The 15,926-nt window shown below is 41.6% G+C and overlaps 1 protein-coding gene across 2 annotated transcripts in view; it reads left to right on the top strand.

Moving 5' to 3' along the window:
• The first annotated feature begins 455 nt into the window (after positions 1-455).
• Positions 456-15,926, top strand: part of kmt2bb (lysine (K)-specific methyltransferase 2Bb) — a 26,237-nt gene continuing 10,766 nt past the window's right edge. Inside the window, exons 1-22 of one of the 2 annotated variants that reach the window (XM_084026915.1) lie at positions 456-825; positions 2,432-2,510; positions 2,646-6,170; positions 6,267-6,448; positions 6,639-6,758; positions 6,981-7,167; positions 7,670-7,901; positions 7,995-8,062; positions 8,194-8,451; positions 8,595-8,701; positions 10,617-10,742; positions 11,245-11,358; positions 11,558-11,704; positions 11,794-11,886; positions 11,977-12,094; positions 12,198-12,311; positions 12,554-12,738; positions 12,865-12,966; positions 14,867-14,977; positions 15,122-15,198; positions 15,393-15,616; positions 15,728-15,831. In XM_084026915.1, coding sequence (XP_083883041.1) covers positions 520-825; positions 2,432-2,510; positions 2,646-6,170; positions 6,267-6,448; positions 6,639-6,758; positions 6,981-7,167; positions 7,670-7,901; positions 7,995-8,062; positions 8,194-8,451; positions 8,595-8,701; positions 10,617-10,742; positions 11,245-11,358; positions 11,558-11,704; positions 11,794-11,886; positions 11,977-12,094; positions 12,198-12,311; positions 12,554-12,738; positions 12,865-12,966; positions 14,867-14,977; positions 15,122-15,198; positions 15,393-15,616; positions 15,728-15,831 — 6,579 coding nt within the window. In that variant the 5' untranslated portion in view covers positions 456-519. Of the gene's footprint in view, positions 850-2,431; positions 2,511-2,645; positions 6,171-6,266; positions 6,449-6,638; positions 6,759-6,980; positions 7,168-7,669; positions 7,902-7,994; positions 8,063-8,193; positions 8,452-8,594; positions 8,702-10,616; positions 10,743-11,244; positions 11,359-11,557; positions 11,705-11,793; positions 11,887-11,976; positions 12,095-12,197; positions 12,312-12,553; positions 12,739-12,864; positions 12,967-14,866; positions 14,978-15,121; positions 15,199-15,392; positions 15,617-15,727; positions 15,832-15,926 lie in introns of both variants that reach the window. The other variant, XM_084026914.1, reaches the window with a different exon arrangement.

The raw sequence follows: 15,926 nt of genomic DNA, 5'->3' as shown, positions 1-15,926 counted from the left end.
TATTATTATTAGTATTATACTATTAATTCTGGTGGTAACTTTACTATTTTTTTTATAAGGTTTCATTCGCTATTTTATTCACAGTATGTCCTTATTTTACATTAGTGGAAACCGAACATAAAGAAATATACAATGTAAAAGGGATTTATATTCCACTGATGGTGATTTCTGCTTTCTCTTTTACATCATCAACTGCTTCTGGTGACAATAGAGGACAATGCGGATATTGGCCCTAATGTAGACTATTGCAATGTGTAGAGCCAGGGCACTAGTTGCCAGAACAGACCAACATACCGTAGTAAACTGATGTGGCATAGTTTAAAATGGAATATGTGCAAATTTCTGAATGAAAATTTCGCGTACAATCACCACCAGAGGTCGGCCCACTTCACCATCCCAATGCAGCCTCACTGGAACTCACTTTCCCTTGCAGCATTGCGGCTCCCCCCTCCCATCTCGCGCCTTCCCTCTTGTCTCTCCTCGAACTGCTAGCCGTCGGTGTGTGTTGTTGTTGAAGCAATGATGGCGGCAGCGGGATGCGGATCAGCAACCGCGGCTGCCGTAGGAGGCCAAGGTGGAACCGCTACGGCCAGAGGTCGTTTCCCCGGTCGGCCTTGGTCGTCACGCAGTCGTTTGCGCTCCGAGAAACGTTGGCAACTCGGACGATCGGGCTCAGAAGGTGATGATGTGACTAACGGAGGGCCAAGGCCCACAAACATGGTTCTATCGTTAAACGACGACCAGTCTCACTTGCGCTTACTTGGGATAGAGGCGAGCCACCAGACCCTTGGCCAGGCTGGATACAGCTCTAGTGGGAGTGAAGAGGTGAGGTCCCAAACCGACCCAGGAGTTAGTACCTTTATTTCATCTTCTCATATTTTGTGTGATTGTTGAATGTGTAAGTATGAGTGTTGTCCACGGCTGAGTGACTGGTTAGTAGCATACCATGGAGAAATGTCAACATCCCTTCGCTAGGCTACGTTAACTTTAGCTCGAAGCTTAGTAAGCTAACATTACATGCTAACCAATGTTAGCACAGTGCAGCTTTCCATGACATTTTTATTAAACAGCCGCAACACAAAATACCACTTCAGCTAAGCAGCAGATAAGTTACATTAGCGCTGTCCCCGTATTTGCTGTCATGTAGGTTAAACTATTATAGTGTAAAAGTGTGAGTAGACTATATATGTTTAAACGCCAGTGAGTGAGTACGCCAATTTGTAAACAGGGACCGCAGTTATTTCATCTTTGGCCCGCTCGTTGTCGGGCCGGAGTAGCAGCTAGCTAATAGTAACGTTAGCCAACACAAAGAACGGGAGGGCTAGCGCCTCTACATCCCGCACAGCGGCTAACGGCTAACTGCTCTGTTTTCATACGCTGCCCAGATGCGGGCAGAGTTGTCTGCTTTACTAGTTTTTGAATATCGATAAGCACACACACACCTATTCGATGACCACACTTCTCTGCCTTAGGTAACTGTAATACAAACACTCTAACTAGTAACTCATTTTATATCCTTCTGCAGACAGAAGTGAGTTTGAATGCTTCCGAGAGGAGGGGGTGGCTAACTGCTAGCTAATGTTACCAAACACGACAGGTTTAAATGGTGGTGCAGAAGCGTGCCAAAGCCAGTTCCACCTTTATTAGAAACGAAACTACTATTAAACATGTAACATTCATCGTGTATTTATTATTCTAAAGCAAATACGCGGAGCCGTTTGTCGGCTTTCAAGTTACAGCTGCCGGCATGAGGGAACTGTAACGTTGCAGTATTTGGAGGGAATCGTAATTACAGACCTAACGTCACCTTTCCCTTTAGTATTGTATATGTAGTATAGGTGTTCTCCTAACCGCTCACATGTCAGACATGACAAAGTTCTGATTTGCATGCAGAGGTAACTCTAAATAAACTGGATTACATACAACCACACCATGAAAAGTTCAGGAAAAGTTCCCCCAAACAGTCGCACAAACTTTTGGTTGATACTAATGTAGGCACTATCCATGTTTATTGTATTACAACTCAGATGGAATGAATGAATATTTGGTTTGAATGTGGAAAAAATGAAAACATTTGTCCATTGTGTCATTGATATTAATGCTGTAAAGTCTTAATCAAATACCTTTTTTTTTTCATTATTTGACATAGCCTTTTTTATATCATGGTCATAATATAATCATACATTGTTATGTTAGGTGTATTGATTAAATCATAATTATGTTTTACATGAATCCATTCTTCATTATGAACACTCAAAGACATTTTAAGAGTTCATTCACCTACAATACAGTGGATACAATGTACAATATGCTCAATATGAATTCAACATTAATACTGTTGATTAATATTTTATATTGTTTTTGATGATTGATTGGGAGCCTTCAGGGGAGTGGTGTTACTTAAGTGTAATTTCCGTTATTCTTTTTCAAGGGAGACGACTTCAGAGGATTTGAAGGCGAGAGAAATGGCTCCAAGGGACCAGTATGTTCACGACAAAACCCTTCCAAAGGTAAAGAAAAATATATAATTGCTCTAAATGACATGTATAACACAATATAAAAGACTGTTCTTTTCTATTCCCAGTTTTGCATTCACTAGGCGAGCCACGGATTTTGTAATATTTTTAATATTTTTTTTTTTTTAGGTGATGCTGTCAACACAAAATCCAAAAGACAAAGTGAGAAGCTACTGCTTAAAACACCAGCAGTGGAGTCAGATATGACCCCACCTGATCTTGTAAAGGATGTAAAGTCTTTGGAGAAAACACACGGGATATCTCCTGAAGCGGAGCCTGCAAAGGATTGCAGGAAAGGCTTGAAAGGAAAAAACACAATGGATCGACAGTCCACTAAAAGTGGAGCCTCATCAGCAGCACCAAGGATTACTATAAAGTTGGTGGCCAAAAAGAAAATGAAAACCATAAAGGAGCCTCATAAAAAACCTGCGAAGAAGTTGAAGAGAAAAGGAATCGAGGATCAGCCTAAAGCCAAGGACATTCAGGATGACCAGATTTCAAGTGCTCATGTCAAGTTAAAAACTGAACCATATGAGGATAAACATGGCACAGAAGACAAGGGAGGGGGAACTGTAGCTGCAAGAAGGCGTGGGAGATCTGCTTCAAAGACAACAGAGCATGTCTGCCAGACTAGCGCCAAAGTTGGGGTTGATGACCAAAAATCAAAAGAGAGAAAATCTCCCGATCGGTTTGACACTGTAAAGGAGAGCGGGACTGTTGAGCCAAAAATGAGTGCAAAGAAATTAAAGCAAAAGGAAATTGTGACAGAGCAAAGTTCTGAAGTTAATCAACAAGTAATTCGTAGGAGCAATAGAGTCACTAACCCGCTCACTAAAAGAGTCTCAGACATTGCAGCTGAACCAGAAAGTCTGAGTAAAAGTGATGCCATTCTGGTGGAGTCAAAGCCAGAAGTTTCTCAAACAATGGAGACCAAACCATCAGTGAGAAGTGACAGACGAAGGCAAAGCAAAAGGCTAAATAAAGATGCTACAGTTCCGGAAAACCATGGTCCATCATCCACAGAGCCGGATAATTTAGCTGTACAATCAAGTGACAGTTTGCCTTTGAAAAATGAGGAAATGCGGGTTCCAAGTTTAAAGTTGATGAAGATCCGAAACCCAAAATTGAATGCAGAGGCCAGTGGGAAGAACTCAAATCGAAAAAAGAAAAAACAGAGAAAAAAGTTTGTCTGGACTTTAACATTAGTGAAGGGAGAAAGTCCGATGCAGGGTGCTGAAAACACTGTCACAGTAATGGAGAAGACTGTGGGTGAAGTGGATCAGTCCACTTTTGACACCAGTGTCAACAAGAGTTTGAAGGCGACAGATAAAAAATCGAAACTGGATGACTCAGCTCCACAGGAGTTTAAAAGCTTGGACAGTAATGAGAACAGTGTCCAAAACTTGGCTGACGTGTCAATTGAGGAAAAGTCGACTTTACAGGTGGAAGTTGAAGTGGAACACGTAAATAATACACCTCCACAAGAAATGCCTAAAACTGATTGTGGGAAAGTTCCACCTCTTCAAATTAAAAAGGTCTTATCTCCTGGAAAACATAAAAGCTCAAAGCCATCCTTTTTAATTCAGCAAGTTAGCCCCGTGTCTGAAAGTAAAGAAGATGTTCTGAAAGACCTAAGTGAAGTTAATGAGGCCAAGTCTTCATGTCTGGATTCTGAAATCGCACCAACTAGGAGACTACGGAGGAGGACGGCAAGCTTTGATTCACCACAAACAAAATCAGTCTGTCATAAGCCAGTAACCACTCAGAAACGAAGGCCTAGAAAGAGTCCACAGGATGAAGATATGCCACAGGTGCACGTTGATGATTCTTTTCAGGTTTCAACTGAAGATTCCAGCTCACATGTTCTTCCTAAAAACGCTGTTCAGGATGTGGCCGAGGACTCCTCACAGGTGACCACTGTGAACTGCAGTGAAGTTCCTGATGAGGATTCCTTAAAGACTGCGGAAGATCCCTCACAGGTGCCAGTTGAAGTTGCTGCACAGAAAGTGGAGACTGAGGTAGAACCGCAGATCAAAGAGGCCGAACCATTGCCTGTGCCTTCCAAGCCCAAACGATCCAGAAATAATAAACTAGGGAAAAAGAGGTCAGTTCAAAGGAAGAAGGCTGTTGTCTCGCCTGAAACTGCTGTCAGTACAGAGTTGACTGCCATTGAAGCTACTATCACTGAGTCTGTAGTGACAGAAGAAATTCAGTCAGAAACAAAAGATTTCACCCAGCTTGAGGAAAAACAGGACACTGTTTCAGTGGAAGAAGAGCAGATACTGCCACTGGTAAAAGAGGAAACAGACATTCAGTTGATAGATAGTCAACCATCATTAGCGGAAGAAAGTCAAGAAAGTGATTCACAAATACAGTGCCTACAAGAGAAATCTCACAAAAAAGGAAAAAAGAAGCGTAAAAATTTGATTGGGCAACGTCAGAAACACAGGCACAGGAGCAGAGATGGGAAGTTTGCTCCACTTAAAATATCTGAAAGTCAGGAAACTGTTGAGGAGGATAGTGACCTTTCCACCCCCGTGGCAGCTATCACACCAACCCCACGCTCCAAACTTATTGGAGTACATAAAAAACACAGAAAGAGACCATCAGGCCTTCATTTTATTGGGTCTAAAAGGCCTAAACCACACTCTAAAATTATTTCCAAGCTGATGGAAATGGAGCTGAACAATGATAGTTTGAAGCAGGAAGAAACAGACACCTTGGTTGATGGGGGACAAGCAGATGTTGTAGATACCCAGCCTGGTAAATCAAAGTTTGTGAAAAACATCAAGCACTTCATTATGCCTGTTGTAAGTGCCAGATCCTCACGAGTGATCAAGACCCCGCAAAGGTTTATGGATGACGCGGGGATGTCTGTATTGCCTCGAAGAAACTCACCAAAGAAGGGTTTACAACTGGGCTTGCAAATGCGCCCAGGAAAGAGGCGCGATGATGGGATGGGCAGAGCAATATCCCCTATCCTGCCTATTGACGAGGAGGACATATTGAGTGAAGCTCAACTGGATGTTGATCTGTTTTCATCTCAGGACCTGAATGATGACATTGATATAGCTGAGAGCCTATTTTCTGAGAGAAAAAGTGGCAAACTTGCAGAGAAGTCGTCTCTTCTAAAGAACTCTACTTTCAATTGGCATGTGCCACAAGAAATGAGCAATGAAGTGTATACACTGGAAAAAACTTCGGAGGACAAATGTGAGGATCTGTTTTTATCTAAACCAGTTGATAAGCCCACAGAACTATCTACTGACCACGTGGATCCCCAGAAAAAGAAAAGTTCCCCTAAGTTTAATAAACAAGCGGCTCAGCTCAAGATTTATCAAAGGCTAAAGAAGGCGCACACGGTACTTCCAAAAAGCAAAAACGCAGCAGAGCCGGATGGTGTGAGTAAACTTCTTCAGCCTCCTGTTGATTTAGCAGAGGGACTCGATGATGAGGCCATGAGCATCAGCCTTAGGCAACGGAATACAAATGCAGGGAAGGACAAATCAAAGCTTAAGATAGAAGACCTGGATTCTCCTGGAGTGGTGAGAAAAGTTTCTGTGTGCGTTAGGACTATGAACTCCAAGTCCCTTGCATTTCAGCACAGTAAAAAGGAAGATTTAGCAGCAAAAGACACTTCCCAACTTCACTCAGGTAAGCAACGTTATTTAAAAGGCATCAGATTAACAAATAATTGCTTTTTTATTTATGATGGACCAGAATTTGGCATACATTATTTTCTCTCTACAGGAGAGCTGCAGTCAGAACGGAACTCAGGTGCAGGTGAAGCCAAGTACCCAGGACCTGTGGAGAAGGGACCTTCTCAAAGAGCACGCCTCACCGGTGCAAATAAAAGAATGTTCAATCTCCTCAGGAAAGCCAAGGTCCAGCTCATGAAGATTGACCAGCAGAAACAGCTTAAGTCATCTGGGGTAAGGTCGTAAACACCACAAGCACATGATCTCTTGTCATTGTAGAATTTAATTGTTCATTATTGGATAAAGTATCTGGAAGAGGAACGTTCATAGATGAGGAAAACCTCTACAAATGTGTTGAACTATTCAGGGTTTTGATTTCCTGAAGCTTGTACTGATGCCTTGTTTTTGCCCGTTTACTCTGTAGCTGTTATCTGGCCCGTCTGGTGCCAGGTCTCGAGATTTGAACTCTAAGAGACAAAGGAGGAAGCAAAGGGTTCAGCTTGATGCTGATGTTCCAGTCAAAACAGAGCCATCTCAAGGACAAGTAGGTGTACAAATCAATAGACCTCAGGCGGAAATTCACCTGTTTCCATCTCCGTTATTAATTAATTAACCTTTAGCTAACATTGCAAATATTATCTTTTCAGAATACTTGACTGAAGTGTATGAATAATGATTCAGATTTCAAAAATATTTGATGTCAATGCCAGCCTGTTTACATCACAGCTTCTATCTTTATTTAAATTTTTTATTAAAATTTTTCCAGCTGCAGCTTGTCTCACCGCTGTGCCAGGAGTTCCGTAGAGCAGGAGGTCCACGTATCAAGCATGTGTGTCGTGCTGCATCAGTGGTGCTGGGGCAGCCTCGAGCCTTGGTCCCGGATGACATTCCCAGACTCAGCGCCTTGCCTCTGCATGAAAGAACTGGCATTTCTCCTTCAGCCATCCCTAAAGGTACGTGTTAAGTGTTCAGAGAAACTTGATATCTTTTAGCTGACTGATACATTGAAACAGAATACTTTAATAATAATGCATCAGTGTACTATATCATTGGAGCTATCCTCACTCTTTAGTTACCTCTGTCCAACAGCTCATCATTTTGATGTTTATGAATGTGCGCATTGGACCATTTATATATAGAATGCAAACAAAAGAACCACACAAAAAAATTGAGCCCTATTTATTATTTATTTAAAACATTTACAGTTTGCTTATTACTAAATCAATCTTCCTCTAAATTCTGCTATTCCAGAGATTTGATTTATCATCAGCTATTTTTATTGTTTGATTATCTATACTCAAGTAACAACATTTTCCAGAGACAAGTTATAAGTTACTGGTTGTGAGCCAATGTCCAGACCCAAATTAGTGCCACAAAATGATCTGCAACTGCATCCTGAAAGATGAACTACTTAACTGATTGGGGGATGGATGTCTGTTGTTGTTGTTGTTGCAGATATTGGGTCTCCCTCTGAATCAGACAGTCCCGGGCTGTCCGATCAAAAGGTGACCAAGGTCAAGAAGCCGTCAAATTTTGTGAAACGGAAAGGACTCGGCCCATTTGGGTATCGCTCTCGGAGGTGTGGAATATGCAAAGGTTGCAACCACGAGGATGACTGTGGCAAGTGCATGAACTGCCTCGACAAACCCAAGTTTGGTGGTCCCAATACCAAACGGCAGTGTTGTGTGTAAGTTAATATTTAATTCTTTGATGTAGTCTCATCACAGTGTTTCAAAAATAATTAAAATTGTTTTGGGTTGTTTTTTTTTTTACCTCCAAGCTATAAGAGATGTGATCAAATTGAAGAGAGAAAAGCACGCAGACTAAGTGGAAGAGCAGCACCCAAAGGTAATTTTTTTCTTGAGTGTGCATGCTTCATGATTCTGCAATATTTAACCAATATCATAGCATTCAATACCATAATAACATACACCTACATGCTGCCTCTTTTTTTTCTCTTTTCTTTTTTTTCTTTTTAGGTGCCTCTAAGCGACGGCGATCCTCTCTCAGCGGAGGTCATTCGAGTAATGATGAAGGGAACGAGGGTGGTGCAGACTCACCCTCTGGTCTCCAGGGTGACGAGCACAGTCCGTCAGTAAGGAAACAGCCAAAGCGTGTTGTGAAACCCCGCGTCTACTTTGACCTGGTTGACTACGACTCTGATCTTGATGACAAAGCTGTGTCAAGCTCTGCCTCGCCAGCCAGGAGAAGGGGCGCTGGATCCCGGTTCAGTCAAGGTGAATTAACATTCAGAAACCAGATGACATAAATGCTTAATTCATGCTTTCTTAGTAGTAAAATCTTTTTTCACTAGTAAGAATATCAAGCCCTCAGTTGTGCCTCTTCATAATAGATTTTGTTTTTTTCTTGGCTCATAAAGACTTTGTGTCATTGGATGGATTCCTCGGAGACATTTCAGATGAAGAAGTCCGTCATCGAAAGTCCAGTTCCCACCGAGTACCACCTCCTCGACGTAAAACTGAGAAGGTGAGTAATTCTAAGTTTGGATAGTGCTAATGTCCTGGTTGGAATACACTGCTTTTTATTTTCTTATTTTTTTCTTATTCATTTGCTCTAAGGTTGCAGTGGTCCCCCGGTTTTACGATATACCATAGTATGAAAATTACACATTTGTTTACCCAAGGTATTCAAAAAATAAAACCAGAGGGAGAAACTCACCTGCATGTGCAAATCTTCTTTCCTCCTTGACTCTCTGTACCTTTGGCAGACACACACAGTGGAGAAAAAAATATCAGAGAAACGCCATTCTCTATCCACTGAAAAAGAAATTATTATTTTGGATATCCCAAAAACTATAACAACGACTCGGGGGTTGTCCTTAAGGATTGATATTCAGTTTGCAAAAAATGGCAAGCTTGTAGCCTGGTGAGGAGCTTGTTAGCATAGGATATCTTAGCGGGGTAAGAGGATGCACATGGGCCGGAGGATATTGTGGTCCAGCGGCTGCAGGGCGTTGTGTGGTTGAGGTGGAGCTTTGCTGCAAAAGGTGTTTCCTCACTCTCTCCACTTGCTCAGCTGCTTCTTGGAGATGAGCAATGGCACATTGAAGGACTGGCAGCCCATCTGAGGATATGGGACCATCGAGCAGCTTCTGTCTAATCTGTGGGAGGCATCTGGAACCAGATGATATGCTGCATGATAGTTTGTCATGCCATGAATCTGGATGCATCCACTCTATAGGCCACGGTGTACCATGCTCTGGCCGTTGTGGGGACAGAGAAAGCTGCAAATGCAGGGCTTTGTATCCTTCATTATCAGCCTATAATGCTCCCAATGGGGAGGATGGCAAGCCCAGAAAAAGAACCCACTATGGAGGGAGTTGAGCCAACAGACTCGTGCCCATCACAGCAGTTTTCTTCCATGATGTCCAGGAAACTGCATGTGAAGATGTCCAGCCCTGCTGCCGTTAAGGTATCCTGATGATCTGCCCAACTGCCATCCCTGCCCCCTTCAACGCAAAGGGCCTTGAAGGCCTTGTGCGCATGAAAGAAGAAGAAATATGCTGATTACAATGATTATGTAATTCTGAGATGTTATCATAATGTTGCTACCCTTCTTTCACACAATAATTATCAATACTGTGCAAAAAATGTGTACTCACCAGCAGGGGCACACTGGGATCCATCCCAGTAACATCTTGTAACAAACCTATGACGCCAATCTGCCAATTTTGTGCCATGCCAAATGCAGTGTTGTTTGTATACTGCCAGCTTTTATTATGGTATAGCTGAGAAAAGCCCTCATTTCTTCCTGTTCTATTTCTGCAGATTTTATTTTTCCAAATGACTGCACTTGTTCAGCCATTCCTCAATCCTGCGGTGTCTTCCCCATCAATTAAATCTAACTTAGTGTTTGGACTTTGTTGCAGCTTGAATATGGCTAATGTGCCCTTTGTTTTGTCCTTAGTATCAACATTTTGACTCTTAATGCTCTGCCACATCCATTTCCACATGAAGCATGAACAGACATAAATATAATTTATGGTGGTGGTGTGTTGAGGGGTCATATCACAGTTATGGAGCCTACGCACAGAGCCGCTCTAGCTGCGCTGTAGGCTATGCCATATCGGACTCGGCACCAATGATGCGCATTAAGAATAACTACAGAAAAATGTCCAGTCTTCGTGCTGATGGTCTTTTTTTTTTTAATATATAGGCAATATAGAGGCATTGGTATTACATTGGGACTGTTTCATAACCAGTTGCTCATAGTAGCTTTAAGTAACACATATCTAGCAAGCGGTCTCCACTGCAATCCCTGTGATGACCGAAATCAATAGTAGTATCCATGGTGCACATTAGCATGTGTTGTGAAAAGCAGTTATATTTGCATTTTAAGTGAGTCCATTCCTGCCCACATTCATGTTATTGTTGTCTCTCAGGGTCTCTCATCTCAGGGTCCTTTGGAGCAGACTCCCCCCAGTGTCCTGGCTGCCCTGGCCCATGGATTCGAGCAGAGAGAGACAGAATCTTCTAAACCTAGCCACAAAATTAGGGTTGACTTCAAGGTAAGTCACTTTTTACCGTAAATCATATCTCTTGAAATATAAAATACTTCTTAAATGATGATGTTCCATGGTTACAACAGCTACAGAATTTGTGGGTGATATGTGATTGGGGTTCTACCTGTTAACATGGTTGTTTTCATCAAACATTATTCATTACAGAGAACCTGTTTTTGTGTCGGTTTTTTAACACAAAGTCACACGTAGTCAATTAAAGCCAGTCATTCAATAACTCACATAATATTGTCATTGTCCACTAGAGGTCAGTGTTTATTTGAGGATATTGATCTCTTCAGTGGCACATTTTTAACATGTACAAAAACAGTGTATGAAAATGTACAGTTACCCACAACAAACATCAGATCTAAAAATGTAAACCAACTCCTTACATAGTGACCCAGCTGCAAAAACAACATATATTGGTCAGCATACATATTATTCTGCTGCTAACTATTCTGAGTCTTTTTCCAGCTGTTAATTGTGTACATGGTGTTTTTGTTTTTAGGAGGACTGTTCTTTGGACAATGTCTGGAATATGGGTGGTTTAAGTATATTGACCTCTGCACCGCCCATGCCACCATATGTCTGCTTCCTTTGTGCCAGTAAAGGGCAACATGAGGTAACTTGTTACTACATTTTGCTCTATTTTAATAGAAATAGTTGATCTGTTTCTTTGCCTTTCTTTAGTTTGTGTTAAGCTAGTGACTGGCAAGATTGTTACAGTTATGCTGTAGTAAATCATTACACAGAATGAGTCAGAAAAAACAAAACTTTCAGTTTTGAAATGCATCAATGTTTTTGTGAATTTATTTTCACAGATGCTGTATTGCCAAGTATGCTGTGAGCCCTTCCACCAGTTTTGCCTTGATCCAGCAGACCGCCCCTCTGAAGAGAACAAGGAAAACTGGTGCTGTCGACGTTGCAAGTTTTGCCACGTATGTGGCAGGAAAAACAAGCACTCAAAGGTGTGCCCTCTTATTTTCTCTCTTTTTTTGTATATTTTACTGCTCAGTATAATTGTCACTTAGCATTCGATTTTCCATGTCTCCCTCAGCCCTTGTTGGAGTGTGAAAGATGTCAGAACTGTTATCATACTTCCTGTCTGGGACCAAACTATCCAAAACAAAACAAGAAGAGGAAAGCTTGGGTAGGTTTGGTGTTTGGTGTATGTTTACTATAAGCATCCTGATGTTTGAATACATTGATTGCTGGTCCTAATATGCCGGTTTCTATTCAGGTCTGTATGACATGCATCAGATGTAAAAGTTGTGGCGTCACACCGGGAAAGAGTTGGGATACTGACTGGAACCACGACAAAGGACTCTGCCCAGACTGTTCAAAACTCTATGAACTGGGTGAGGAGAGGATTCATGAACGATCTATCATCTTCTTTGTCATCTACCAACATTTCTAATCTGTGTTGTGGCTAATCCTTTCTGAATACCTTTCTCTCCTTAGGTAACTACTGTCCCATCTGCTTCAAGTGCTATGAGGACAATGACTATGACAGTCAGATGATGCAGTGTGGCACCTGCAACCACTGGGTACATGCCAAGTGTGAAGATCTAACAGGTGATTTTTATTCTGTCTCTTTTTACGGATGAAAGTACCCTAAGAGATGGCATCAAAGCTATTATGAATTGTCATTACCTATTATTTGCTGAGTGTGCATACACACCCCTGCTTCCCACACATGCAGTAGATCCAAATGATCGAGTAAAAAAATGCTGTAGGTATGTGAACATATGTTGGTTGGAAATGCATTTCACTAAACCTCCAATGCTAAATTCCTGTCTCTTGTATATTAATTTCAGATGAGCTGTATGAGATCCTGTCCAGCTTGCCAGAGAGTGTTGTGTATTCCTGTCGGCCATGCAGTGTGACCCAGCCCAGTGCCTGGAGAGAGCTGCTCTACATTGAGCTGAGGGCTGGGGTGGAAAAGGTGCTAGCTTGCTTGCTCTCATCCACCCTTACCCAGCACCTAGTTGCCTGCTCACAGGTAGGAGACCCTGCTTTCTTTTTTATTAATCAAATGTGTTTGTGTGTGTGCGTGCACGTTGGTATTGATGCACTACTGAAACCGGTGAAAGACAGTTGGTCAAATTTGCTTTGGTTTCTGTTGCAGTGTGAAAGGTTGGTTGATCCTGATGGTGGAATAGAAGGACAGCCAGCCTGTGACCTCCGAGCTGTAGGCAAGAAGTTTGACAAAGGCCTTTATATTACGTTGGTGAGTACTTTGTATTACAAGTATCTAAACACTTGAGTACGTCAGTGAAATGGAGAATATTGTCAGTCTTAATTTTATGCAGCTTTATGGATATTAACTTCTAGAATTCAGTAAGAATTGAAAGATACTTACCGGTATAAGGCAAGAAAGCAGACAGTGCTGATATGCTTGGAGTCCTAATTAATGAGGCTTTCGGATATGTCCAGGGTTTAATTGGCCGATTTTGACCACTTTTGATTTTACCTTCATATTTCACCTTTAAAACAGTTTACCTTGCCTCTTGGTTGGTATAATTTTTTTCAGCACAAGCCTATTGTTTACTCTTTGTTTTACTCTTCTCACTTCAGTCTGCCTTTGCTGGCTGTAACATTTTTGATTGGTTGATGTGGTGCATGATTCCACCAATAGGGAAGGGGGTGTCATGTTTTTTTTTTTTTGGTTGCAAGCACTTTCACTTTCCATTGAAAGAAAGCCCGTTTTTACTGTTCCGTCCTGGACAAAACGCACACCAAACGTGACGACAATATTCAGGAAAAACATGGTGTAAATTATTTATTATAGCTCTGGCTTTACTTGGCATTAGGGCTGCAGCTATCGATTCTTTTTGTAATCGATTAATTTAGCACTTTATCGATCGATTAATCGAGGAATCGGATAAAACAAAAATTGCGTTTTTAAACAACCAAAACAAATAATGCATAATGAAAATGATGTGGCTGTAAAATGATCAAGCATTTCAAAAAAAAATAAACGGAGGTATTCATTCCAACTCCAAAATTTGGCTCCAAAACTAAGCCAATTTATTAAGTGCCAGTGAGAATTTAACAACAATACAGTTAAATCAACTTGGATAAAACATGGATAACATTTAATTTACGTTTTGTTTTGCCAGCAATGGCCCTTTCCTCTCCCTGCCCTAAATATGTGTGTATATAGTGTACTTCTTCTGTGCCATTTATGTATTTAGCTTTCTCTATCACTACAGTAACTGTTTGACCGTTCTTTTCTCTGCTTTGAACTCCTCCGTCCGTTTGGGCAAACACAACAACTCACAGCCAAGCGTAAATCAGGCTTTCCGATTGGCTGTAAAAGCCGCTACGGGAGCCAATACGAGCGTCCGATGCATAAACGTAACTCTATACGTCACTCGCAAGATGGCGGATGAGAAGTGATCGATATACATAAACAAAACGGATAAATGCGCCACGGAGACGAGGAGACATCTAGTCACACATTTTACTACTTTACGCATTCGTTTTGTTGTCAGAAATAAATCGCTCACATGGGCAAGCAGGGTACCGTTGTTTAGCCCCGATACTCTCTGTCATTTACGGACATTCTGAGGCAGACTTTCCGCCATCGCGCCAACTAAATTCAGAATGAATGACCGTGTATGACGCGCTGGTGTGCTTCCTGAACAACGGTCCGTGTGGAACAATCGGATCCCTGCACATAGGCGCGTCATAGGAATTTAACGAGGCTTCGAGGCAGATGTTTTGCCTCGAGGAATTTTCATAATCGAGTTAATCGAGTAACTCGATGAATCGTTGCAGCCCTACTTGGCATATCAACACAATTTAAAAATGGGTATATAGTTTGAAGTCCCCACTTTCGACACAAGTTGAAACGGAGACTCGGCGAGGCTGCACCTTGCTGCTACGTCATCTTAAAGCGGTCATGTGAAAAAGAGGCTGGGGGGCGTCCGTGGAAAGTGTTAAAGTAAGCTGCCCATTAATTTTCAAAAAAGTAAGCATCCTCTCGACCCACTAACACAAGGTATTGTAGGTGGTCACGTGACTCAATATTATTTCTGCAAGGCATCATGCCTGTACCGTGGAAGGGGACACTAAGATATGCAACTTAATGGATATACTGAATTTATTTTATTATTTTTTTATAGAAAATGTTCCATGAAGATGTGGTTCAGGTTGTGCGAAAGAGGCTTGAACAAGAGGAGAATCTTCCAGAGGAGCAGAGACCTACCGCCCTGGCACGCTCTTACTACTTAAAGGTACTGTATCACCAAATAAGTAAAATGACTGAGAAACATATTCGCTATTTTGTGATTTGACTGTTAGACACTGCAATGGGAAGCTATGTAATAGTTGCAGGTATATTGGCATTTTTAATTAACTGATATGATTTTTGTATTTAGCTCCTGGAGGAAGTATTTAATTGGTTCAACAGCCAAGACCCAAAGGTGTGGAACTCTTTTACCAAAGACTTGCCTATGTAAGTAATGGTTTTTCATTTACTGGTTTGTATCATAATTACATTACATGCTTTTTTGAAAACTCAAAGATGTTTTAGAAATCCCTTTGGAGATAGTCCTTCATCATGATTATGTATTTGATGTAGTGTAATTATTATGTCGTCATGAAAAGAAATATTTCCTAGCTTTTGAACCGTCATTCTTTCTTAAAAAGGGGGATGCTGTCCCACGCTGTTCATCCTCCCACAACGGAGCATGTTTATGCACAGTGGCAGGAGAGGGAAGAGATCTCGTCTCGGGCTCCGCTGGGGCTCTTGCAGGACGACAATGGACAAAGTTTAGTTGTAAAGGAAGAAGAAGCAGTTTCTCCGTTGTCTGCGGAGCCAACAAGCCAGAACCACTTCAAAACCAGCAGGGCTGTCAGGCTCAAATACAAAGGTAATATTGTCGATCCACGTGGGCCAATAATAGAGTTGCCTACTTGCCATGCTTTAAATCTTGTGCTGTGTGTGTAGACCTGTACGTTTGACCTTTTGTACATTTATGTAGGGAAAAGAGGCCGCATTTCAAAAGCTGATTTAGACACTGGATGGTCCAAGGATGACGAGAGGCAGTGCTCGTTGTGCCAAAAATATGGAGACCTCAAACCTAATGTAAGTGATAATGAAATGTATCAACTATATTATAAATACCCAACTTGGCGAATAAACTGCTTGTAAATACTGTACAGCATTTCTTGGTTACTCAA

Source organism: Eutrigla gurnardus (assembly GCF_963514095.1).
Source record: "Eutrigla gurnardus genome assembly, chromosome: 14".
Classification (NCBI taxonomy): domain Eukaryota; kingdom Metazoa; phylum Chordata; class Actinopteri; order Perciformes; family Triglidae; genus Eutrigla; species Eutrigla gurnardus.
Note: the sequence above shows the minus strand (reverse complement) of the source record. Positions and strands in the feature narration are given on the sequence as shown.